Genomic DNA, 27,497 nt, shown 5'->3' with positions numbered 1-27,497 from the left:
CAGAATTATGGAGGAACTTCGGCGATACAGTGGAACTTTGGAACCCAATCCTAGACAACCATTCGTAAGGGATGGAACTTCGGCGACCGTACAATGGAGCGCCAAGCGAATCCTCCAGTTTTCGATCGCTACAAGGGTTGTCAGAGGGCCTCCATCACAACCGTCGACTTTGACCAATCACAACCAGGTCACCGGTCGTAGCCCAGATGTCGTCGATCTCCCTTCGTATTCATCGCAGACGTGGTTTCCAGGTCAGTCATTCCCTTTGTCTTCGTCTTCATCACAGATCTCTTCCCCGTTCTTTTCTTCGAACTATCAAACGTAGCCAAACCCGGTCCCCAGTCCAGCAAGTCTATTTTTCCCACGTTCTTTCCTCTGGTCAGCCAGCCCATCAACCCTCTCTTCCCACGCTAGAAGAAACCAATTTTTCAGGAGTTTATGGGCATAAACAACCTACAACAGGTTTTAATTAGACTATTGGGTTTCAACAACAACTGGCCAATTTATAGCAGTAGATTTTCGTGCTTAGGGCAGCTGTTAGATCCACGGCTAATCCATCGACTGACTTTCATTCAGATACATATCTGGGATTTTCGTTATGTTCAAAAACTATGGTAATTGCTTACCTTACTTTACCTTTTGCAAACATTATGTCTAGTTCCGTGGGTAATTCTACAGGAATATCTATCGATGAAAAACTCATGGCCATAACTATTTTTCTTGGTCACAATCTATGAGAATGGTCCTCGAAGGACGACACAAGTTTGTATATCTAACCGGGGAGATACCCAAACCGAACCCTAAGGATCCTCAGGAACATATATGAAAGGGGGAGGATTCTCTCCTCCGCTCGATCTTAATAAACAGTATGGAACCCCAGATTGGGAAGCCACTCCTTTACTCACCATTACCTCGGGATATCTAGGAAGTAGTCTAGAAACTATATTCGAAGAGGTATAATGCTTCACAGCTTTATACATTGAGGAAACAGGTGCATGAGTGTAAGTAGGGGACTCTTGATGTAACATCTTATTTCAATAGATTATCACTATTATGGCAAGAAATGGATATGTGTCGAGAAATAGTTTGGAATTGCCTGGTCGACAGGGTTCAATATTCAAAGATCGAGGAGGCTGACCACATATATGAATTTTTGGTTGGCTTAAACTCGAAATTTGATGGTGTTCGAAGCCGAATTTTGGGACAGAGACCAATGTCGTCCTTGATGGAAGTTTGCTCAGAAGTCAGATTGGAAGGATCAAACCAACATTATGAATGGTACAGCAATCACCACCTTAGACTCTGTTGCATTTGGAGTCAAGTCATCTGAATCAGAGAATGACAAACAGAATGGAAAGTCTCCACCGATTTGCGAACACTATAAGAAACCATGGCACATAAAAGATCAATGCTGGAAATTACACGATCATCCACCAAATAGAAAGTGGCACCCTTTGAATGATAAGTCTAATTCCGGTCAAGCCTTTGTGGGTGAAACAGTCGATGATGCCTCCCCAGTGACTAGCCATGTGGATTTAGGTACAGTTAGGACCAGCAATGTTGCACAATCAGGTACTCCTCGATCCTTTAGTTTCCTTGTTGAGGGGGATGAGTCCTGGATTCTTGACTCGTGAGCAATGGACCACCTAACTGGATCACCTGATCAATTCCTCTCCTATTATCCAAGTGTTGGAAATGAGAGAATAAGAATTATAGATGGGTCATTTTCCCCCGTTGCTGGAAAATGTCACTTATCTCCAATTCAATGACTGGTTTTACAAAATGTCTTACATGTGCCAAAGATATCTTATAATTTGCTATCAATCAGTAAATTAACCAGAGATTTAAACTGCAAAGTCATTTTCTCACCAGATAATATTTTGTTTCAGGATCTAAGCTTGGGGAAGATGATTGGCACTGCCCGACACAATATGGGGCTCTATTTCCTCTCCGAGGATGCTTCTTCTAGGAATTTATCTAGCACTTGTTTACTGTCTTCTCTTACTATTTCTGAAACTGATTTCTTATTATGGCATTTTCGTCTTGGACATCCAAACTTTCATTATATGAAATATCTATTTCCCCATTTATTTCGAAATGTGAATGTGTCATCTTTGTCTTGTGATGTTTGTATTCATGCAAAACAGCCTAGGGCGTCTTTTACCTCACAAACTTACAAACCTTCTCGGCCCTTCCACCTGATACATAGTGACGTTTGGGGTCCGTCGAATATCACACCGGTGTCAGGTAAACGATGGTTTGTCACCTTCATAGATGATCACACCCGTCTTACATGGGTGTTTCTTCTTACAGATAAGTCTGAAGTGATGACGGTCTTTCAACAGTTTTACACCATCGTTGAAACCCAGTTCAATACCAAAATCATCATTCTTCGAAGTGACAATGGACGTGAATTTGTTAATCAGTCCCTTCGTGATCTTTTAGACTCTAAAGGTATCGTCCACCAGAATTCATGTGCCTATACTCCTCAATAGAATGGGGTGGCCGAAGGAAAAATCGCCACCTCATTAAAGTAGCCTGATCCCTCATGATATATGCATCCTTACCCTTGTATCTATGGGGAGATGTTGTAGTTATTGCAGCTCATCTCATCAATCGGATGCCCTTCCGTGTGCTAAAATTCCAAACCCCCTTAAAGCATTTTAAAGAGTCTGTCTCATCCACTCGCTTTTTCCCAGATGTTCCTCTTCGGGTGTTTGGGTGCACCATTTTCATTCATAATCACAATCCTTACCAAAGTAAATTTGCTCCTAAGGCCCAAAAATGTATCTTTGTTGGGTATCCACTCCATTAATGGGGCTACAAGTGTTTTCAGCCTTCTTCTCGAAAATATTTTGTCACCATGGATGCCACCTTTCTAGAGGATAAACCCTTCTTTCCCGTTAGGGACACCACGAGTGAAGAAGCTCACACTTTCACTCACTCTGTTCTTTTAGACTTGTTTCCTGAACCTATTCCTGAAACAAATGAGTATATCCTCCCTACAAAAAAAGTGCCTTGGATAACCTACTATAGAAAGCATCTCCGAAAGGAAATAGTTCCCAAAACTGTTCCCCATGTTGTTCCGCCGGAAGGTGTTCAAGAGTCAGAACCAGAATCTGCTCAGGCTCAAGGTACCCCTAGTCTTAATGATAATGAGTATGTTAAAAATGATGTAGTGAACTCTGGCGAATTCAGAGATGATGGTAGTAATGAAGTGCCAAGTGATGCTCAGAGGACTTAAAATGAACAACAGATGGGTACAAATGAACACGCAGACAAGATTAGTGAGATTGATGCTACCTTGGATTTGCCAATTACTCTGCGGAAAGGTACGGGGTTATGCACCAAACACTCTATGAAAAGCTTTTTGTCTTACAGTAACCTGTCTATAAGATTTAGAGATTTCACTGCCATCCTGGATACTGTGATGATTCCAAGCAATGTGCACAAGGCTTTGAAAATTCCTATGGCGAGCTGCAATTATGGAAAAAATGCGGGCTTTTGATCCTAACAAAACGTAGAATATGGTTAGTCTTCCAGGAGGTCACAAAACAGTAGGGTGTAAGTGGGATTTTACTATCAAATACAAGTCAGATGGAACTCTCGACAGATATAAGGCCAGATTAGTTGCAAAAGGATTCACTCATACGTATGGAGTGGATTACTCAGAAACTTTCTCACTTGTGGCAAAACTTAACACTTGTTCTTCTCTCCGTTATCATTAATCAAGACTGGCCCCTACATCAATTGGATGTGAAAAATGCGTTTCTGAATGGTGAGCTGGAAGAAGAGGTATATATGAACCCAGCATCAGGTTCTGAAGCACAATTTGGCAATCAGGTTTGCAAATTAAAAAGTCCTTGTATGGCCTGAAGCAGTCCCCTAGAGCTTGGTTTGATCGGTTCACCACCTTTGTTAAATCTCAGGGGTTCGTTCAAGGGCATTCAGATCATACCTTATGAAGAAAATCAGACATGAGGATTTCTATGAGCAGAAGAAGGATCATTCCAAATTTCAATCGCATATGACCATACACAATTACGGTCACAAACGAAAACAACAGGCTATGTGCAAAACAGAAATTACAGCATACTTTTCTACTGATCAAGGGAAAGAATTAACAAACCTTTAAAGACTCATCGTCAAGATCCCTCAATCATGAACACTCGTTTACAGCAAGACAACAACCACAAATGCTCGAACACTTTGACTGCTACATTGCACAATCACAGTGAACTCGAACAAAGCGATCACCAAGGTTACGAGCACCACGAATGGCCTCCACAAAACCTCGACTGTGTCAAGTTGAGTATGACATCACCAAAAAGGTTACCTCGGTATTCTCGGTATGAGAATCCAGAGTGTGGGCTCTGTGTAGACTTGGTTAGAGGATGAGACCGGAGGAGAACAATCGTGTAAATTATTGAGCAAGTGGGAGATGATAAAGGCTATCGTATAGGTCGATGTTCAATCATTTATAAAAAGTTATGCGATCGTTTAGCTAATCGTCCAGCTGAGTGTCTATCGTGTAGGAACACTCCACGATCGTCTAGTCTCTCCAAGCTGTCGTTTAGTAAATCTAATTTACTTGACAACCTTTCATGAGAACCTTCCGAGATTGGAAATCTCAAATCAACAACTACTAAATTTAGGAAAATATTTTTTCTTTTATCTCATGGTTACCATGAAACGACCAATAACCTCCCACTCAATTGGTTATTAGCGAAAAAGAGATAATTATCCAATAATTAATATTATTATAATATAAATGATAACTAACTTACCATAATATATTTATAATCTATAGTTTTAATATTTCAACTCATGAAACATACAAACCATAGCTCTTTTTCTATTTCATGGTTCTTAATGTAAATCTCAGTTACATTAATCCTCCACTAGATGTGTCTCATACACCATACCGATCATATTATATACAATCGAATTACCTATTGTCAATTTGAACATTTCAAATCAACACCAAGAACTGATCCTCAACTTGAATCCATTGAGCTACCAAGGGGGACCTTATGGAATTGTAGTTCGAAACTCCAACGGTGAGTGAATAACTGACTAAACTCTTTAGTCACGGGATCCACCATCCGTTAACTGTTAGGCACTACTAAAGACCGACAGCTGAACTCTTCTTACTATAGATATATTATATGTCCATCTTAACCAATCAACAGTGCGACAACTCTTCACAAATCGCTCGTAAGTATAGCTCGGCCAATAACCGTTATGCCCCTGTAGTTACATCTAACTCCTTAAGTACCACTGATTCCTCTAATGAACATAAGTCATGGTCCTACTATGACTGAGTCTTCTTTTCTAAAGAGAAGTTGTGGCCACTATGTTCAAGCCCCGGAATCAGCCCTTAAGGGAGCAATCTATCTACTTACCCCTGCTTCGGGGAAGGAGTGAATTCCATCTTGTGTAATTGAGTTCCCAGCTCCCAAATCAGACAAGTTCCCAAAAAGGTAGGCATGTTGAGTTGGCAACCTGGCCACTCTCACCCATACTAATCAAATAATCGCCTTCAAAGGCAGGAGATCCCAAAACATTCAGAATTGAGGTCATGTCACCTATGGTCGTTTAGGTGAGATGTAAGTATCCAATATCAACGACATTATATACAGAGACTAGTAATCTCGTGGTTCGGTCTTATACAAGTCTTTGTATAGGATACCCCCGCTCGCATGTCTCCACATGAATGGTCAAAATCTACCATCTATAGTGGTTTACAACACTTACAACCCTCTACAAAGCGAGTCGTATCTGTAGTGTCACAAGGATCAGGTATCTCACCTTAATCCTTATACTACAGACCTATTTAGGTTATCACTTAATGCATGATCCACTTGTATATCTCATATACATGCTCATGTTTATATAAGATGACCATAGAACTTTGTTTATTGGATATGAGTAAATGCCAAAATGAAATAACACTTATTTTATTCATAAACAATGTGTATAATTATGAACAATGAGACTCTGGGAGAATTAGGACACCAATCCCAACACCTTGTTCACTAAGAAGTCAGCACCAGGGAAAATAGTTGTTTTGATTGTCTATGTTGACGATATTATACTATCAGGGGATGATTCAACAGAGATTGATAGGTTGAAACGACGAACAACAAATGAGTTTGAGATCAAAGATCTCGGTGACTTGAGATATTTCCTAGGAATGGAGGTAGCAAGATCGAATGAAGTGATCTCAATATCTCAGAGGAAATACACTCTAGATTTGTTGAGAGAGACTAGAATGACAAGGTGTAAACTTGCAGATACACCAATAAAAGTCAACTGCAATCTGATAGAATCAGTAGATGATGTTCCTATGAATAAGGAGAGATATCAACGACTTGTAGGGAAACTGAAATATCTTTCGCATACCATACCTGATATATCATATGTAGTTAGCTTGGTCAGTAAGTTTATGTAGGCTCCGTATGGAAGACACATGGAGGCGGTTACACGAGGTATCTGAAGTCTTCACCTGGAAATGGCTTGCTTTTCAGAAAGCATGATAAAAGGTGCATTGAGGCCTACACAAACTTGACTGGGCTAGTTCTGTTACATATAGGAAATCCACCTCAAGATATTGTACCTTTGTGTGGGAAAATTTAGTTACCTGGAGAAGTAAGAAGTAAGATGTCGTGGCTAGAAGCAGTGCTGAATTCGAATATAGGGCTATGAGCTTGGGTATTTGTGAAGAGATTTCGTTGAAAAAGGTTCTGGTAGATTTAAATCAGGAAAGTCATGACCCGATGAGACTTTACTGTGACAACAAGGCTGCCATTAATATTGCAAACAACCTGGTTCAACATGACAGAACCAAACACGTTGAGATCAACCGACACTTCATCAAAGAAAAACTGGATAACGGTAGCATCTGCATCCCTTATGTTCCATCCAGTCAACAAGTTGCGAATGTTCTCACCAAAGGGTTACCTAGACAGACTTTTGACACATGTATTAGCAAGTTGGGTCTCATTGACATCTACGTTCCAACTTGAGGGGGACAGTTGAAATTGTGGTTTAGCTCTAAGCACGTTTTGGTCTTTTTATGTGGCGTCTACAATCTAGGTTTTCTTAATGTTTGGTTATTTATACTTGTCCTTATAGTGTGTATTGCGTATCAGAAATTAATAAAAAAAACTCTTATCGTGGTTTTTTCTCCCTAGTCTAGGGTTTTTCACGTAACTCTGGTGTTTTTTCTCTTCTACCTTTATTTTTAATACTATATCACATATATTGTTCGTTATATAAGACGATATATTGTAGAAATTGTCTTGTTTATGCACTATTCAAATATATCCTAGCTTGTTTCTAGAAAATTCAAATATATAATGTTGTATAAATCAAATATACCTAGTTTTCCCCTTGAAGCTCCTTATCAATTCTTGTTTAGTTTCTTTAATTTATGATTGTAACAAATTTCGATTTTTTGAAGAAACTTTCCTTACTTGGGTAGTTTTTGAAAATAAAACCATTTTGGGAAGTTCATAACTACAATAATTTTTTCTTACACACTTCTTTTGGTACTAAAATTATTATATATATTTAAAAAGCCTGAATGGTAAAGAGGGCTGAAAAGGTAAGAATGGACTTTTGTGTAAAAAATAACCTATTAGGCTACTCGTGCAAAAAATAGGAAATTTTAAACAATTATATAATTATATCTATTTATTTAGGGTATATGGGTGGAAAGCCGAAGGGTCTCAGAACACTACAAAACCGTGTGTAAGAAATGACCCCTTTGAACAACTCAGTTTAAGGCCCAAAAAAGCCCATGTCCACCACCAGAAAAGAGTTAAGCCCAAGCCCAAGCCCAAGCCCAAAAACTTTGAATTTAGTACGGACGGCAGAAGAACTCGACCACGGACCTTAAACGCTAGGGTTTAAACTTTGGAGCCTAAAAACCCTGCACTCTTCGGAGCTCACTGGTTCACTGCAGGTCACAAAGGCGAGTGTTAGTTCTTCTCTATTTGCAGCTCTTAATTTTGATTTGAAATTGCCCATGTCGAATCCGACGAACAGCCTCGGTTTCGAGCTTATATTTATTCAGTTTCCGATTCTGTTTGCAGTTTTTTGCAGGAATTGTATCTGATTGATAGCCGAAGTGGTAATGGCTGCCAAGGACGAGTATCGAATATTTGTTGGAGGACTCTCATGGAACATCTCGGAGCGTCAGCTCGAAAATGCTTTCAATCGGTTCGGCAAAATTCTTGAAACTCAGGTCAACTTTCGTCAATTTTTGTCTTTCTCCATTATATTACGCCTCGTCTTTGTTTATGAGTTAAGATGATAATGGAGAGAAGGAAATCTGGGGAGTATCCTGAAAACGTTTCGACATGCATGCGGTAGAAAATATGACGTTAGATGAAATATTAGGATGTATTGATTTATTTAAGATATATGAATCAAAATTCTTCTGATCAGTTTTACTTACTAGATTATACAAATAGTTTGTTTCGGGCTTTCTCTTTCTTACCATCCTTTGATCTTTTGTTATGTAGAATATGGTTCAGGGAGTCAGCTTAAAGCTGAATACATGGATCTGTTCGTACATTTTCTGCTGAATTCTTTCATAAAATAGAAGAAATGGTGTTAGTAGACAAGAAATCTTATCCATCAGTATACATACATTGGAAGAAATTGGTTGGAAACTGATAGTACTCTGTTTGAAAAGCGTTTTCATAATAATGTTTCAGAAATTATACTCGGTGCCTTCTCTTAGGATATCTGGTGCAATGTTTCTTCTGGGGATGAGAAACCATCCTTGGCACAAATTTCAAAAAATGACCAAGATTCTTCACTCTCTAAACTTAAATTTTAGTGTTCACAAAACAGTTTGTTGATGTAGTTTCCTACTCATCAGAGTATAGGAGTAGGCAGTACTTGTATTTCATGGAGATGCATCTGAGTGGTATTTTCCTGGACATGTTGCTGCATTTTTCGTTAGCACACCTCAATTCCCTGACAATCCAGAGATTAAAATGGGTATAAGTTGTATTGAGCAGATGCTTCTTCTAGAACTCTAAGTTTCAGAACTTTTTTTAATTTACACCAGGCCTTCTTCTCAAGACATTTTGCAAAGTTGTCCATACCTGATGTCTGCTCCCTTCAGATTGAAGAGCATTCAAGACATATTTAACCTCACTTTTGTTGCCTAATGCATCTACAGAGTTTGGTTATTTTCTTGCTCTGTCATTGTAAATAGTGAGTAAATGCATTCAAGCAGGAATACATTATCACCTGCCTTGCTGTTGGCATACTGTCTAAGGCTTCTGTTTGGCATTTGTCCGTAGATTTGGAACTTATTGTAACCAAATTAGGATTTACGGTTCTAGACTTCTAGTGCTCCCGTATGCTCAAGATTTCTTTTGGGTGCTTGGCCGTGGAAGGCAAGCTATTGCTGAAACATTAGAATTAGTTCACACGAGAAAATTTGAGACACTGTACTGAACTTAGTTTTAGTTGTCAGCACCAGCTTGTTCTGTTTTAGATGACAAGACTTTGCTGTAAATTGAATTAAACTGTTGAGACGTGACACCAGAATGCAGAAGAATCTGAATTAGGACTTTGCTATCCTGGTTGCTCAGTGGCTTCAACATCGATTTGGGTGGTAGCGTAGTGCCGAGAAACATTATGGCAAGAAATTATATCGCCCCAAGATTTTTTCTTCTCAATTTTCTCATGTACTGAGTCCTGGACTCTAGAGTGATTGATTTATCTGACTGGGTTATGAATAATGGAATATAGTCTGAATGCTGCAATGAATTAAGGCTGTGCGATGGTGGTGGAGTAATTTCAGTTATCAGTAAAAGTGTTGCCTTGGATGATCTTCTCAGTGGGAGACATTCTTTTTAGCTTTAAGAGCTTAAGATCCTGACTTTTTGATGGGACATTTCCTAGTTTGCACCCAAAGAGGTTGTGGATCTCGAGGTCAAAGTTGTTCTTTAAATGGTAGATTTTGAAGTGTTGAAGGTAACTTGTGTAACAAGGTTCAAGTTGTTGGACACGTTGCAGGACTTTGAAGGGAAATTGAAATCCTTTCAAGTATATCATTTAACTTCTCCTTAATGATTTGCTTGGAAGGGAAAGTAAGCCGTCAGAAATTTTAATTGTTTTCAATAAACTATATTCCTTGCATTAATTATAAAAGCATTTTCAGTCTGTTGGACTTGTACTATGAACTAATTTAATACTGATTCATCTGTAATAATGGAAATTCGTTGGATGAGCTTCTCTTGTAATGTTTATGTAGATCATGTTAGAACGAGATACAGGTCGTCCTCGTGGGTTTGGTTTTATTACCTTTGCAGACCGTCGAGGGATGGATGATGCAATCAGAGAGATGCATGGGCAGGAGTTTGGTGAGCGGATTATCTCAGTAAATAAGGCTGAACCTAAGATGGAGGGAGATGATGCCGAGCCAGGCTTCAGGGGAGGAGGCTATTCATCTGGTGGTAGGGCTAGTTTCGGGAGAGGAGATAGATCTGTGGGGCAAGATGAATGCTTCAAGTGTGGACGCCCAGGGCATTGGGCAAGGGACTGTCCTTCAGTCAGTGGTGGACGTGGTAGAGGTAGAAGTTCATTTTCATCACGTTCTCGATTTGATAGTGATGGTCGTGGGGATCGTTTTGGAGGAGATCGTGACCGATATGTGGACGACCGTTATAATGGAGGGCGATATGGTGATAGAGATCGTTTTGATCGTAGAGATGACAAGTATGGAAGTCGAGACCGCTATTTTGACGACAGGTAGTTTTACATCTTTTATTTGTTCTAAGAACAATACTGATGTGATAATGGAAGGGTTGCAGCATCTTTCTACATGTCTTAACACCCATTCACACTTGTCGTATTCCTAGATGTCTTTCAAAGTATGATTAGATTCACTGTTTATTGAAGTAAATTTCTTTCGAAGTATGATTAGATTCACTGTTTATTGAAGTAAATTTTGGCAATTCTTACGTTTGAGATTTTGCATGCAAACTCTGCAGGTACCCATCTGCTGGAGATCGCTTTGCAGGTGGTGATAGGTATGATGTTAGTGATCGTTATCCTCAAAATGGCTATGTCAAAGACCGCGGCTACGATAGGGATATTGGTCCTAGGAGTGGCAGTGATAGATATGGTAGCGGAGGTCCTGGCCGTCATGAGGGAAGAAGTTATAGAGATAGGACAGGCCCTTATGACCGCCCGAGCAGGGGAGGACGGCCATCTTCCTATGACCGCTATTAAAATTCAAATGTACGTATATCGGTAGCTGTTTGTCTACAATTGCAAATCATTCTAGCTAGGATGTGCACTTGCAATGAACTGGCAGTCTTTATGCAACCCCACCCCCCCCCCCCGCGCGGTTTTGGTGCTCTCCAAATCCCCAATGCTTTTGGAAATATTTAGAAAATTTGGATGATACAAGTATCTAATGTTTGTAGGGAGGTTCTACCCTACTTCCAGCCTCAGATATTTTGATGATGAATTATTTGTTTGCATATGAGCATTAGTCTTTTTTTTTTCATTTCATTAATTAAAAGTTTTTTTTAATATAAATTTTTTTAAAAATATATATATATATTGCTGCCCTTATGTTGACTTTAATTTGTTCTTTTCTTAGGGACAACAGACAATTGACCCAACTTTCATTGTCTTGGATCTCTGAATTCATTATTTCAAGATCATTATCTTGTATGAAAAAGAAATTGCTGAATGTTATTTATAAGACCAGAGTGATGCCTGATTCTTTGATGCCATTTGGTCAAATGTGTTGGATTGGCAAATGAGAAAACCATAGTTGCATTGTGATAAACATTGACTCTTATCTTGACTCACATGCCTCCATAAGGGAACCACTTGCAATGCATAATTAATGTTGATAACGATTTCGTTTTTCGTTTTTTATTTTTGAAATTTGTATTTATTTCTTTACAAATTTTCTATTATAATATTTATCCTTTTTAAAGAAATATTCGAATTTTTAGTCGAGTTGTACAAACAAAAGAAACTCTCTTTTGAAAAACTATTCTTTTTGAGAAATGCGTTTGGCATTAAATTATGGTTGCCTGGTTTGAGTGTACCTACTTAAAATATAATAAATACGAATTGTTTGTTGACAAACTTGAATTTTTTAGTGGATAAAACTAAAGTTGTCATCGCTCATAATTTAAAACAAAAACAAAAAAAGAATTATATAATCATAATTAAAATTAGAATCTTTGAATTTGAAAACGCCAATGACGCAAGAGTAGATTAACTTGTAGAAATAAAATAAGTTTTGCCCCATTAGATGTTAAACGTCCTAATCCATAAAGAAGCATGCATTAGATGTTTAGATGTTTATTTAAGAATCTGTGTGGAATATAATTTCGAGTGTTTATTTTTAAAAATGTCATTTAATAAAATATTGGAGTATTTGGTAACCATTGAAAATAGTTTTTGAGTTATACTTTGAACTGTTTTAATCAAAAGTATTTAAATAACAATGAATTTAGAAAAAACGTATTTTAAGTCAATTCAAATGGACTCTTTAGTTTATTACTTTTTATAGTGTTGTAGAACAAGAAGCATTTTTTGTGCACTTTTAAGAATATATAATCCCAACATTAAAGTACTTTGCCATAAAGAGATTTTTACTAAAGTGGTACTTTTGTAAAGAGCTCTTTCAAACATGTATTTTGATAATGTTTGGAAGTAATTTTGAATTGTTAAAATCACTTTGTCGTGTTTATATATTGATCTGAAACATATCGTTAATCATTAAAAGTAAATTTAATATTTGATTTTACACATTTTAAGCTATAAAACAAATTGATCATCACTTATTAAAAGCATATTTCAGACTGAATTTGAATATGACAAAAATAATTTTAACTACTTCAAAATCACTCCTAAATATATTTTAGTTTATGAAATTTTGAAGTATCAAATTATTGATATTTGGTGATTATTATCTTTATCCACACACAGAATTTTTATTTTTGTTTATAAAGTAATAAACGTATATCATGAACAATCGTCAATTTTATATAAATGCGAAAGGGATGAGAATGCATGCACTTTTTGTACGATAATGAAATTATGGCATGAAGAAATGGAGGGCTAGGATTTATTGTCTTTTAAAATACTTTTGAAGGTGTGGTGTCCATTTATAAAAACCAAAATCATAATACGCTTTCCTTTCATAATTATTTGTGTTTTTATTTTTTTTTTTAATAAAAATCATACATCTTCTCAATTTCTGGATATAATTTACATATTACTCAAGCGCAAAAATTGAATTCTTAGCCCATTTTCAAATTCTAAAAACTATGTATAGAGTTTTAAAATATTGGTATGGTTTTTGAAACACCAGTAAAAAAAGTAGATGACAAACAAAAAAAAAATAGTAGTTGAAGGAGTGTTTTTACAATGATTTAAAAATATGTTTGTCTTTTTAAATTTTGCTAAAAATTCAACTCTATTATTCAAGAAATATGAAAACTATTGTAAGAAACTAATAGCAAAAAGATTTGGTTTTCAGAAATTGAAAAATCGAAAACTAAGTCCATTTTGATAGCCATTTAGTTTTTTTTTTTTTTTTTAAGTTCAGTCTATTTTCTCTCGACTTCGTACCATGTTTTTCATCTTTTTTTAAGTAAAAAAAATTGAATTATATTTCAAATCTTAAAAACAAAACAAGTTTTTAAAAACTATTATTTTAGTTTTCAAATTTTGATTTAGTTTTTGAAACCATCGATAGAAAAAATAGATAATAAAATAAGAAATTTAAAAATAGAAAAGATGTTTATAGAGCTCATTTCTAAAAATTAAATGGTTATTAATGAGGCATAACTAATTTAAACCTATAATAACTTATACTAATAGAAATGGAGGGGGGGAAATCCAGTCCAGTTTCCAATTAGTATGCAAGTAAAATAAAATAATAAATAAATATAAATTTGTAAACATTCTGTAATTATATAGTTCTCTCTTCTAGTATTGAAATTTCATAGGGTTTAATTAATTCGATAACAAAGATCAAAATAATAATAAATAAATAAATAAATAAAACTTTGCTTTAGTTTTGATTCCAGAACTTTGAATAATATCCTATTTTGGTTATTAAACTTTAAATATTGTTTTATTTAATTCCTAATTTTTTAAAAAAGTTTCGTGTTAATCTTTAAACTTTTAAAAATTGTTTATTTTGGTTCATGATATATTGAGATTCTATTAATTCATTAACAAAATGGCTAGGTGACTTATATTTTTACATGACTAGGTTACCAAATAAGTTAATTATGCTAAAAAAAATCTAAAGTTTCGATTTTGAATAAGATGGAAAAGTGGGAAAATTTAAAATATATTTTTAGTTCAAATTTTTTGTTGTCCAGTATTTTGGTATGTTGGTTGTTGGTATTGTACTTCGCCTTCATCTTGTTCAATACATCTTGAGTTTAGTTATCAAAAAAATATATGCTCCCTCATATTTCTGTTGACGAGTTAACATAATTTTAATAATAGGGACCAACATATTTTTTTTAGAGTTGAGGGACTAAAACACATGTTTTCTAAAATTTAGGATCAAAATAGAAAAATATTCAAAACTTGAGAACTGAATAGATTTAAACCTTTAATTTTTTGTATGTTGTTGTTTTATTTTTATTTTTTTATTACAACAACGGTGGAATGAAGAATCGAACCTCCAACCTCAAATCACAAAGTCATGTCAATTATCGCACTTTGGCCTTTAATTTTTTCTTTTTTAAAGTCAATTTAATGGTCAACTTATGTCACCTTATTAGCTGTTCTTTTCTACTAAAACCCAACTATTGAAAAATATGTAATGGTTCATTTGTCCACATAAGCATCTTCTCTAGTTTATTGATTATCAAATCAAATCAAATAAGACTATGTTTATTGATTCACTAATCAAATGATAAATAAATAAGGTCCCATTTGGTAACATGGTTTTTTAATTTTTTTTGTTTGAAAATGAAGTTTATTTCTTATAATGATTTGCACCTTTCTTAAGTACAATAGTTGAATTCTTAGCCAAATTTTAAAACAAAAATAACTTTTTGAAAGATTTTTTTTTTAGTTCTCGAAATTCGGTTTGGTTTTTTAAACTATCGATGAAAAGTAGATAATAAATGAATAAATTTGGAGGTGAATATAGTGTCAATAGGCTTAATATCAAGAAACATAAACAAAAAAAAAAAAAAAAAGTTACCAAACGGGATCTAAGTAAATAAATTTATAATTGTTTTAACAAATAAAAATTTTCACATATAGAGAAAATATCAAACTATTTATAGAAATAGCAAAAAAAAAAAAGTTGAACTGATTGGCTTCTATTAATGTCTATCTATCAATTTCTATCACAGATAGAATTCTATCGACTTATATAAATCTCTATTAAAGAATATTAAAATTTTGTTATTTTGTGTAAATAATTTTTCTCTTTTTTCTATTTTTTAAAATCTCATTTTAGCAAATTGCCACGACCACACCCTCCAATTAAAATTTGTTTTATTTTATTTATCCTTTCATTTCCAAGAAAGCAAAGTGGCAAGAAACAGCGAGAAATTCTATGTGAATAGCTTTCTAGAAAAATATTAAATTAGAGGAAGGTGGTTGTTATTATTATTATTATGTGGAGATGAGAGAATGCCCGTTTGGATCAATGATAGGGATATTAAATTTTTGGAATTTAAATATATTGAAAAATAAATTTTTGTATTTAGATGAACAAAATAATTAACGTTCGAGTTAAATGTCTTTGTTTGAATATATGCATATATATATATATATATATATATAATTAAGATTTAAATACTACTTTGATTTCGATACTTTCAATGTTAGTTCATTTTGGTCTTTATATTTTTATAGTGTTTGTTTTTATTTCTATACTTCTAGTTTTGGTTCATTTTGATTCCCGTACCTTCAAAATATTCATTTGGGTTCCTATACTTCCGATTTGATTCATTTTGGTTTTTGTACTTTTAAAATATGATAAATTTGGTCCCTTCATTTTCACTTTTATTACATTTTTAAGGGATCAAAATGATCACTTTTTTAAAGTTAAAATACTAAAATAAACTAAAGTAGAAAGTACAGTGACCAAAATAGTATCTAACCCTATAAGTAATACATAGGAATCAAATGAGAAATTTTATATTTGAAAAATGTCAAACTATTTATAGAAATAGAAAACAAAACACAAATAGATAATGGTAGACTTTTATCAGTGATACAATTGTATCAGTTTTTATCACTGATAGTATAAATGATGGACTTGTATCAGTTTCTATCACTGATAAACACTAATAAACTTCTATCAGACTCTATCAATAATATACTTCTATCAGCTTTTTATCACCGATAGACACTAATAAACTTCCATCAACGTTTATCAATGATAGATTTCTATCAACGTCTATCTGTGATAGACATTTATAATTACAATTAAATTTTGCTATTTTCTTAAAAATATTTTCCCTCATTTTTCTATTTTTGAAAGTCTGTAGAGTAAATTTTCATGGTTATCAATAATTTTTTACATAAAGGTTAAAATTAAAGGGTTAAATATAAAAAACTATAATAATATTATCAAGTTTTTAAAATTTTAGTTGATTCTAAATTACGTATTATACCCATTAGTATGTCTGGAATTAATATTAAAATGTAATGCAGTAATTAAAACTAAGAAAAAAATTGGAAAAAAAAAAATAATGGCTAATACTTAAATATTATTAGCTTATTGAGGTAATAATAGAATATTAATTAATCAAAATATTAAATAATAATGTTTTTGCTCGAGTTGAGGATGCAATCGTTTTTCTTTCATGCACCATGGCCAAAGAATAAAACTCGTATTTTCAAAGAATAATAAAACCCCGCCTTCAGCATATTTTTTATGACACATATAATTAATATTTAGGATTTGGAAAATTAATATCTTTCATGTATAATAATCTTTTATTATACCTAAATAATTAATACTTATAATTTAGAGGTTCGATTCTCATCCTACATATTGTTAAAAAAATAAAATAAAAATAAAAAATAAAATCTAAAATATTTTGTGAAATATACAGAGCAAAAGATTTTAATGTTGAGGTTAATAGTAAGTTTTACTGAGTCATACACATTTTGACAGTTTATTATTATTTTTTTTAAATACAATAGAACTTGCAAATGAAGATGAATTTTAATTTGATGCCACTTTTATAACTACTATATTTTTTATTTTATATTTTTTAATGGGGCATGTATCAATTTCTACCTCTAACATCGAGGGTTGTATCGATTCAAGCCCTAAAATAATAATTGTATCAATTTAAACGATGAACTTTGGCGATTGTACGGATAATTTAAACTTCAGACTAATAATTGAATCAATTTAAACCAAGAACTTTCATAAGTGTATCAAACCCTAAATTTTTTTAATTGTATCAATTTAAACAATTCACTTTGTTTTATTTGGATACACTTATAAAAGTTCAAGGTTTATATATATATATATATATAAGTTTAAGGATTAAAATAATATACCATTATTAGTTTGAGATTTAAATTAATACAACCTCCAAAGTTTCAAGTAAATTGATACAATTATTAGTTTAAGATTTAAATTGATGCAGCTCCCAAAATTTAAATGTATAATTTGATATTTGTCATTTTTAATATTAAGCTTATAAATTATACTTTTATCCACACTTTTTTTTTTTTTTTTTTTTTGTCTTTTACAATTTTTCTATCAATGTTTTAAAAATCATGTCAAGTTTTCAAAAAATACCTTATTTGGACAACCATTCTTTTTTTATTTTGAGAAATTCTTATCGATAGAAAAATCCCAAAAAATATTTACACTTTATAGCAAAAGTTCTAAAAGTGCTTTGTATTTTTTGAACTTAAACACTTTTAGAATTTTTGTTATAAAATATAAATATTTTTAAAAAGACCCCAAATAAAAAATGGTTACAAAATGTAATTTAAAAAAAAAAAAAAAAAAATTGACTTTTGGAGTTCTCTAAGTTTACATACTTATCTGTTCCTACTTTATGCCCGTTGAAAAGTGATCGTCTTTCGATGAAATTTTATTTGAGTTTTTTAAATAGTGAAATAATTCCATAATGGACTAAATTTAATTTGAATTTTAGAACCCAAAATTCTAAACGTAATTGATTTTAGTCTTCGTGCTTTTATAAAATTTGAAAAGTATGATAATAATACATAAATAAATAAATAAATAAATACCATCACTAGTTTAACTAATTGCTTTTTATACCTGCTTTTAGAAAACTATGCTAAATTTAAAAATTTTGTTTTCTCCCCTTAAATTTTGCTGTTTATAAGAAAAGTAGAAACCTTATCAAAACACTGTAATCACAAGCATATTTAAAAAAATAAAAAATAAAAAATAAAAAATAAAAAACATAAAACCAAAACCAAAATAGTTACGAAAGATGATAACTTACTAGTTTGTTACTTTTTTTTAGAAGTACATACTTATACGACACTATCAAAATCTTTTTACCCCGTTCAACTAACGTTGCTAACCAATCGAAATTTTTTTATTCCCATCAATGTGATTTAAAACCATCGAAAGATTTGGATTTTCACTATAGAAGCTAAACTAAAGCTCCTTTGTTATTTGGAAAATTATTTTAAATAAAAAAAAACTATTGAAAATATGTTTAAATATAGCAAAATGTCACAATCTATCGGTGTCTACCAATGATAGATGATACTAGTCTATTAGTGTTTATCATAGACGGAGACATTTTTGTTATATTTATGAATATTTTTGTCAAATATAAAAACCATCCTTATTATTGTGTTTGATTAATTCTCATTTTCTTGATTAGAGTGAAATCAACAAGAAAAAGTAGAATAAAACGTTATTGAAACCCTTCACTTTAATTTTAGAATATTTGAAAATTCAAAGGTAAAAAAATCAAATAAACTATATTACTAAACACTTTTTTTTCTAACTTATCTAACTATTTAAGATGGTAAGTTCGAATCCAACTTCTTGCTATTGTTGCAATATTGTAGATTAACAATGATCCAAATTCCAAGAAAACAATCCATTATTAATGAAGTGGCCCCTTGAATATTAGGATCAAACTTTCTCTAGTTCCTCTTTGTATCATTATCCACAATATGTCCCCCAAAAAAAATATCCAAGTTTCATATTTAAGGTCTAAAATTTCAATGATGTCAATATCACGACGACTTCAAAAAAATATCTCATAATTTGATGTAATGAATTTTTAATTCATAATATATAATATAATGTTATATATATAAAATAAGGAGTTTCAAATAAATAGATAAATAAATAAACTATTTACTCATAATAATAAAATTCTAATTTTCTTTTATAAAGGCTAATAGAAGACTATCGTGAATAAATATTAATACAAATCTATAAATGTCTATCATTTTTTTCTTTTTTTACTATTTTTTAAATAGTTTGACATTTTTTTATCCGTAAACATTTTTCATTAAAAAAATCAACATTTATTATGGTTGTGTAGTATTCATATGGTGCTCAAGTAGGTAACTTAAAATTACTCCAAAATATTATTAAAATGATTTTAAAATAATAATAATAAAATAAAAAGGCCACATTAAAATAGTTTCTAAGTCAGACTTGCATGGGAACACATCTGGTCGATCTTTTTTTTTTATTTTTCCTTATCTTCTTTTGTACAGTAATATGGCCGAATATAACGGACAATTAATCGACATTGCTATAATTATATAATAATAAAATAAATAGATAAGGACAAGGAAACTATATTTTATTTCATTTCATTCTTTTTACTTCGGGGGTTCAAATCACATCGTTTTAGTAACTATATTTTAATTTTATTAACATATATTTATTTTTATCGATAGAAATTGTGTCATATTTATTGAACTAAAAAATAAAAATAAAAGTAACAAGTGAGAAATTTTACCATTGTTATATAAATAACATTTAGGTGCACAATAGGAGCATCTTTTTGCAATATATATAAACTCCAGTATATCAATTAAATAAATTGTCAAGTGCCGAATTATAATTAGACGTTTGGGTAAGTTCAAAAAAGATGGGTGCATCCAAAATTTTTAATTTTCAAAATTGGTTTAAAAAATAAGAAATATTTCATACTAATTAGAATCTACTTTATTATAATTATTTTTTATACAAGCTTAATAATATGTAGATGTGAGAGATTTGAACTTTTAATGTTTTTTTTTATTAAGTGCATAACTACATTTGAGATTAATTTGAAGAGAAATGGAGTAGAAGTGATTGTAAAAGAATATTAACCTTTTTTGTGTTTGGTAAAAAGTATTATGATTAAATCTACTAAAATCATATCTAAGTCACACATTCATTTTATTCACTTTTTAAATAATTTATTTACTAGTTTTTAGATTCTCTTAAAAGCATGTGCATTTTTTAATAATAAAAAAAAATTATTTTTCACTTAAAATTAAAATTTATTTTATATGTCTATTTATTTACCAAACACTTGTAACCAACTTGTTCGATTCACGTTACAATTACTTTTACAAATATATATGTGTATAATGTATGTATATATATATTAGCACTAATTATTTTAAACCTACAACAATCTCAAACAAAACACGTTACACTAAGTCGAGTTAACGAGATACTTTCCTAACTAGTCAATTTTATTTTGAAGTTGTTGCAAACTTTTGCTAGGTTTTATCTTTTTCCAAATTAAAATTGTCAAATGAAGTGGTTTTTATTTTATTTTTTAAAATAATACGTGGGATGAAAAAAATTAAACTTACAACCTTAAAGTCAGAGAAAAAGTGCTCATTAAGTTATACAGGTCATTAAAGAGTGTTTGTAATGACCATTACTTTTATTTATTTTTTCATTTTAAAATTATGTTTGTTTTTCAATTGTTAATAAATTCGTATATATACATTTTACCATAAATATGTCTAATATTGTTCTAAAAATCACAATTTACATTTGCAGAAAAAAAAAATCATAATCATAATTTAGGATAACTAGCAAATTCATGACAACTAAAATTATATACATTTTTCCAGGAAAATTATCAGCTACGATAAATTCTAAAAAGAAAGAAGTTAATTTTGCAAATCTATTCAGCAAAAATTAAACGTCCTATTGCCAGAACATAAATGAATATCAAAATTTACACTTACCCAATAACCAACAGCTTTTAAAGTATGTTTATATAAATAACTTTAAATTACAATCTTAGTCCTTTAAATTAATTAGATGTCTTTAAAAAATTGTATAGACTCACTTCGTGTATTAGACTACAATTATAATAGTTTGTTTTTTCAATTATTGTAACATATAATTAACTGTGATATTACTATTTCAAATACATCTTCATTACAATGTTTGATTATTTGCTATAGTATATATATATTTTTTATCCTCATTCGTTTGTTATCGTATTTACTATTTGTAACTATTATAACTCGTAATAAAATAATATGCACCCTAAACACATACTATTATATCCTACAAACTATTAAATTTCACTGACTATAATGATCAACTCAACGTTCCAAATGTTTCAAACTTTTTAATAATTATATTTCAACAAACCTCCAATCGAGATTAACTAAAATTTGATTTTTGAACTTTCTAAGGTCGTTTGATTCACTGAGTGGAGTTAATAAATCAAGAATTAATATATTAGAGTTAGCAAGTTTGTATTTGGAATGTAGAATTGTAATAGATATTTATTGATAAATGTAAAATATATATATATATATATATATATATATACAAAAATAAGAGAAATGAAAGTTATTCTCTATATATAAACCGTGTTTACTATTGGATTTGAGGTAAATCACCCCTTACTTTTGTATCTCACCAGCTCAACATCAAAACAATGGATAAAAAATACCAAATTGGGTAAAAACGAAGTCAACTTCCAATCTCTATATAACCCCAATAATAGCAATTATAATCAAAATCTCCACTCAAGGAAAATAAATAAATAATAAAATTAAAATGGAGGTCACCGGCGGCGGCGGAGGAAGTTCATCAAGCGAGAAACGGCGTCGTTCGCTCAGAGCAATTACAACCTCCTTCTTCATCGAAGTTCTAACCGGACCTTGGTTCATGGTGTTCGCTTCATTCCTAGTCATGTCCACCGCCGGAACGCCGTACATGTTCGGCCTTTACTCCGGCGCCATAAAATCCGTCCTCGGCTACGATCAGAGCACTCTGAATCTAATCAGCTTTTTCAAAGACCTAGGCACAAACGTCGGCGTTATTTCCGGCCTAATCGCCGAAATCACGCCGCCGTGGGTGGTTCTAGCAATCGGCGCAGCGATGAACTTCGTCGGATACTTCATGATTTGGCTATCAGTGACGGAAAAAGTGGCGGCGCCGTCGGTTTGGCTGATGTGTCTTTACATTTGCTTAGGAGCGAATTCGACGGCGTTTGCTAACACCGGCGCTTTAGTGACTTGTGTGAAGAATTATCCAGCGAGAAGAGGAGCGGTTTTAGGGATTTTGAAAGGATATGTTGGATTAAGCGGTGCAATTTTGACGCAATTTTATCATGCGATTTATGGCGATGATTCTAAATCGTTGATTCTTCTAATTGCATGGCTACCGGCGGTTATTTCTGTGGTGTTCTTGAGGACGATTCGGATTATGAAGGTTCAACATCAGCCGAATGAACTGAGAGTTTTTTACAGGTCAAAATGATTTCATTCTTCAATTTAGTTTATTGTTTTTTCCCCCTTTTTTAGGGAAATATCGGATAACAAAAATATTTCTCGTAAAAAAAAAAAAAGACTTTGGGTCTTTCTTTCTTTCTGGATTATGAAATGTTACATTGATTTATATTTGGTTGGTAGGTTTTTAAAAACTATCCCAAGTGGTTTGGTAATTATTTTATATATTTTTTTTTTCTATTTATTAGAAATCTATGTTGTTTTCAATCCAATTCTTAATATATATTTTCATGTTTTTCTAAGTAAGAGAGTGAAATTTCTAGTCAAGTTTTTAAAAATCAAGGTATGTAATTATTTAGTTTTTTATTTTTATTTTTAGAATTAAATCTATTTTATCTACCTTTTTTTTTTATCATAAATTGCATATTTTTTAAATACAATGGTTGAATTTTACCTTTTAAAAACTACTTTTTTAGTTTCTTAAAAACTGAGTTGGTTTTTAGACCATTGATGAAAAGTACATAACAATTGAAAAAAATTTGAAGGCAGAAGTAGTATCATGTGTTTAATTTTTAAAAATAAAAGCCATGAACAAAATGGTTACCAAAACGAGACCTAATTTTTTTAATTTTCAGTTGTTGATATTTGAAGACAATGGGATAAAATATATAACAAAGCAAAGAAATCTAGATTATCAAAAAGGGTGGTTATATTCTGAGTTTGAAGTTTTATTTCAATTTGGTCTTTTGAGGCCATAAGATTTACACTTAAACCTTATTTTTCACTAAATATTTACTTTTAGAATATGGTTTTATTGTTTATTAACTAATTTGAAAAAGCTAAATTAATTATGCTTAAATTGGTTTTCTAGGAATTCTCATCACTTTTGAAATTAATCAAAACTTTACCTTCGTACTTATTTTAAATTTTAAATTTATTAACTGAAAGTCAATGGTAAAATTTATAAAAGTATTAAAAATCGAAATTTAAGAACAAAATGAAAATAAAACTCGCCACTAAAATCTATGGGCAAAGAGTGTTTTTCGTTAAAAAAAAAAAAAAAAAAAAAAAAAAAAAAAACATATGTGTTTTACCTAGTTATTCAAGCATAAATTTACCTGCTCTATTTTAAAATATTCTTTTTTTAGTCCTATAATTAGGATAAAGTATAAACAAATATTAATACACCTCTAAATTAGATAAATTTTTAAAAGAAAAAATGTCAAATTATTTATAAAAATAGTAAAAAAATAAGGATAGATACTAATAGATTTCTATCCACATCTATAAAAAGATTACAAATTTTATTATTATGCGGAAATAGTTTTTCTTATTTTTTTTTATTTTTAAAAACCTCCTCCAAAATATTCTCCTTTTTAACTTTTAAATTGTGCTAATGATAGCACGAGCCAGGAAAAAAAAAAAAAAAAAGAGGACAAAATTTTACTTTTTTTTTCCTTCCCCAAATTGGACCTTTCTCTCTTTTTATATATACAAAAATCTCTCTCTCTCTCTCTTAATAGTACAAATTAGAGGGGAAAACTTTAAGCATTGTTATGTAATTTTTTAAAAAAAAAAAAAAAAATCAAAACCACATATATAATAACAATATTCATTGGTTTTACCTAAATTCTCAGACTCCGAGACTTTGCTGATTCTTTTGGTCAAAGAAAAAAAAATTAGATATTTAAAAGTATCAAAATGAAAATGAATGTATTGTAAAAATAAAATAAAGAAGGAAATCCATTAAAAAAAAGTACCGAACCAAATTATTATGATAATTTAAATTACAAAACATGGATATTCGAATATCATTTAAGTTGAGTGAAGTAGATTTAATTTAAAAAATAAACCATTCGGAAAAAATTGAAATGCTTGACCACCATCCAACAAATAGTTTTTCAACTTTATTTTAAACAATTTTTATTAAATAAAAAAATAATTTATTGAAAAATATATTTCTTTCTCACGTCAATCCAAATGGGTTCGAAATATATGTCTTAATCTCCTAAGCTATCTCAAGTCACAACAAGATTTGTTTAGATTTTTTTAAAACTAATATTCTAGTCCTTTTGACTTTTGTTCATTTTCATCCTTATATTTTTAAAATTTTCATTTTGATCATTCTATTTTTAACTTTAGTTCATTTTGGCCACTGAACTTTAAAAAGTGACAATTCTAACCTCGTAAAAATGAAAATTGTTGGATCAAAATTATCACTTTTGAAAGTACAAGGAACAAATACCAAAATAAATCAAAATTGAAATTATAGTGACTAAAATATTATTTAAAATAATATAAAGTTGAAAGTAAATGAGTTGATAAAATATAAAATTGATATTTTTTTAATGGTAAAACTCACCTACTCCTTAGATCAAAGGAGTAAACTCCACTTCCCAATCTCTAACTTCTCAACTCCATGGCCAAATCACACTCTTAGAAATATACTAATTTAGATAAAACCCATGTACCTTTCAAAATTTAGTTACATCTAATATTACCAAGAAACAAACTTCAATTTATTATTATTATTATTATTATTATTTTACTGAAAAAATTAAACTTGATTATTGACAGGTTCTTGTACGTTTCTCTTGGGCTAGCCGGATTTCTCATGGTGATGATCGTTCTTCAACAGAAATTCAAATTCTCCCACATCGAGTACAGTTCCAGCGCCGCCGTCGTCGTCTTTCTCCTCTCCTTTCCGATTTTCATCGTCATCGCCGAAGACTACAAATTCTGGCGCATAAAGCTATCTCAACTTCAAAATCCTTCTCCACTCACCATCATCACCCAAAAACCATCGCCGTCGCCATCGCCGCCGCAGCAGTTCCCAATAAACCTAGAAACCTCGGTCAAATCTCCCGCCGGAAAACTAAAGCCACAAACGCCATCCTGCTGGAGAACCGCCCTGAATCCGCCGCCAAGAGGCGAAGATTACACGATTCTACAAACACTCTTCAGCGCCGACATGCTCCTCCTATTCCTCTCCACCGCGTGCGGCGTCGGCGGTACTCTTACCGCCATCGACAACCTCGGCCAAATCGGCGCCTCTCTCCGGTACCCTAAACAGAGCATCAGCACATTTGTATCGCTAGTAAGCATTTGGAATTACCTAGGGCGCGTAGTTTCGGGTTTCACTTCCGAAATTTTCCTCACCAAATACAAATTCCCTCGAACCCTAATTCTTACCCTAATTCTCCTCTTTTCCTGCGTCGGCCACCTCCTAATCGCCTTCAATCCCCCCGGCGGCCTCTACATCGCTTCAATCGTCATCGGATTCTGCTACGGCGCTCAATGGCCGATTCTCTTCGCCATAATTTCAGAGATCTTCGGACTCAAATACTACTCGACGCTGTACAATTTCGGATCCGTTGCGAGTCCGATCGGGTTGTATTTCGTCAATGTTCGAGTCACCGGACATTTGTACGACGAGGAGGCCAACCGGCAGCTGGCGGCGGCCGGGAGGTTAAGGATAGCCGGAGAAGAGTTGAACTGCGTTGGTGTCAATTGCTTTAAAATGTCGTTCATTATAATCACCGGAGTTACGTTGCTTGGAGCTCTGTTTTCATTCATTTTGGTTCTTAGAACCAGAGAGTTTTATAAGACAGATATATATAGGAGGTTTAGGGATGAAGTTGAAGAAGAAGAAGCAGCTACTGGAAACGGCGTCGTTTCGAATGATGAAAGAAATGCGGAAGGCAACAAGTAAAGGTGCCTGATTAATTTTGTGCCGTTGACTCTAAACGTTCAACAAAAAAATCGAAAGTACATTTAAAAAAATTATCACGTATTTTTTAGAAAAAAAATTGACACGTGATAAATTATGGTTGGACAATTGAGTAAACTGCACGATCGTGATGGTTGCATTGAAGTAGCATCCTAATTTTCTTAATTTTCTTTTTTTTTGGTATTTAGTTGTAATTGTTGTTGTTTGTTATTTAGTCATTTCATCTTGTGTAATAAAAACTTTTTTTTACACAGTGAAAAGTAACGTAGAAAGATACGTTTTAATTGAAATTGAAATGTACTTAGGTGTTCAAATATGAAATTTTATTTTGATTTTGGTTTATGGACATTAAAGAAAACAATATTTGTTCGAGCATATGTAGTTTGAATGTGTTTATGTGAGAATTTGAACATACATCAACTTATTAAAGGTTAGAGGTTTAAACTCTTACATCACATGTTGAAATGATTTTGATGTTTGATTGTATCAACTTTATCGACGACAAAAGTCACCACAACAAGCAAAACAACCATTTAATTTCTTATATAATTAAAATGAAGGAGTTATAACAACCTCGTTTCAATAGTCACTACTATAATTTTGATCATTAATGATGCATGAATGGTTTGTTTAGTTGATGCTTGTGATTAAAAATTAAAAAAAAAAAAAAAAAAAAAAAAAAAAAAAAAAAAAAAAAAAAAACTCAGTAAAACTTTGATTTAGAGCTTAAAATTAATTACTAATTTAAAAAATATATATCGATAGTTACAAAACATCAATTTTTATACTTTTATTGATTCATGTGGCCGTAGATTTTCGTGTTTTTTTTTCCTTTTAAATCAAATTGTGATTCTTCATAAATCATCAACTAACACCATCTTTGGTAACAAGCACCGACAGTCGTCATAGATATCGATATTGATGGCAAAAAAGATGAGAGGAAGTCCACTCATGAAAAGTAATTAATAACATTAGATTATTAAAATTTGTCGAATGAAGAACTCACATTCATCAATCTATATGACATGTCATTTTACCGCATCTAGTAGTTAAA

The 27,497-nt window shown here is 31.9% G+C and overlaps 2 protein-coding genes across 11 annotated transcripts; both read left to right on the top strand.

Annotated features, from left to right (window-relative positions):
* Positions 1–7,862: 7,862 nt before the first annotated feature.
* ATRZ-1C (RNA-binding (RRM/RBD/RNP motifs) family protein with retrovirus zinc finger-like domain-containing protein) lies at positions 7,863–11,922 on the top strand. Of its 10 annotated transcripts, none has more exons than XM_090313116.1 (5): positions 7,863–7,978; positions 8,110–8,251; positions 10,283–10,779; positions 11,022–11,271; positions 11,639–11,922. In XM_090313116.1, exons 2-4 carry the CDS (start codon positions 8,141–8,143, stop codon positions 11,260–11,262), a joined length of 849 nt encoding a protein of 282 aa, XP_090169242.1. In that variant the 5' UTR covers positions 7,863–7,978; positions 8,110–8,140; the 3' UTR covers positions 11,263–11,271; positions 11,639–11,922. The 10 variants fall into 10 exon arrangements, with proteins under 10 accessions (XP_090169242.1, XP_038885254.1, XP_038885253.1 ...); XM_039029325.2 differs by having other exon boundaries at positions 7,871–7,978; positions 8,100–8,251; XM_090313114.1 differs by having other exon boundaries at positions 7,871–7,978; positions 8,100–8,251; positions 11,648–11,830.
* A 9,902-nt stretch (positions 11,923–21,824) lies between these two features.
* On the top strand, positions 21,825–26,733 carry LOC120075083 (protein NUCLEAR FUSION DEFECTIVE 4-like). The gene is made up of 2 exons (XM_039028243.2): positions 21,825–22,734; positions 25,291–26,733. The coding sequence occupies exons 1-2, from the start codon at positions 22,040–22,042 to the stop codon at positions 26,423–26,425; spliced, it is 1,830 nt and encodes a 609-aa protein (XP_038884171.1). The 5' UTR covers positions 21,825–22,039; the 3' UTR covers positions 26,426–26,733.
* Positions 26,734–27,497: the final 764 nt, after the last annotated feature.

Source organism: Benincasa hispida, chromosome 4, assembly GCF_027475165.1.
Source record: "Benincasa hispida cultivar pf3 chromosome 4, pf3_genome.v1.1, whole genome shotgun sequence".
NCBI lineage: Eukaryota > Viridiplantae > Streptophyta > Magnoliopsida > Cucurbitales > Cucurbitaceae > Benincasa > Benincasa hispida.
Note: the sequence above shows the minus strand (reverse complement) of the source record. Positions and strands in the feature narration are given on the sequence as shown.

Excerpts from the sequence above, each read along its gene's own strand:
- ATRZ-1C (XM_090313116.1), top strand. The coding sequence starts at position 8,141 with ATGGCTGCCAAGGACGAGTATCGAATATTTGTTGGAGGACTCTCATGG. Across the intron at positions 8,252-10,282 it reads GCAAAATTCTTGAAACTCAG|ATCATGTTAGAACGAGATAC; the intron begins GTCAACTTTCGT and ends ATGTTTATGTAG. Across the intron at positions 10,780-11,021 it reads GACCGCTATTTTGACGACAG|GTACCCATCTGCTGGAGATC; the intron begins GTAGTTTTACAT and ends CAAACTCTGCAG.
- LOC120075083 (XM_039028243.2), top strand. The coding sequence starts at position 22,040 with ATGGAGGTCACCGGCGGCGGCGGAGGAAGTTCATCAAGCGAGAAACGG. Across the intron at positions 22,735-25,290 it reads GAACTGAGAGTTTTTTACAG|GTTCTTGTACGTTTCTCTTG; the intron begins GTCAAAATGATT and ends GATTATTGACAG.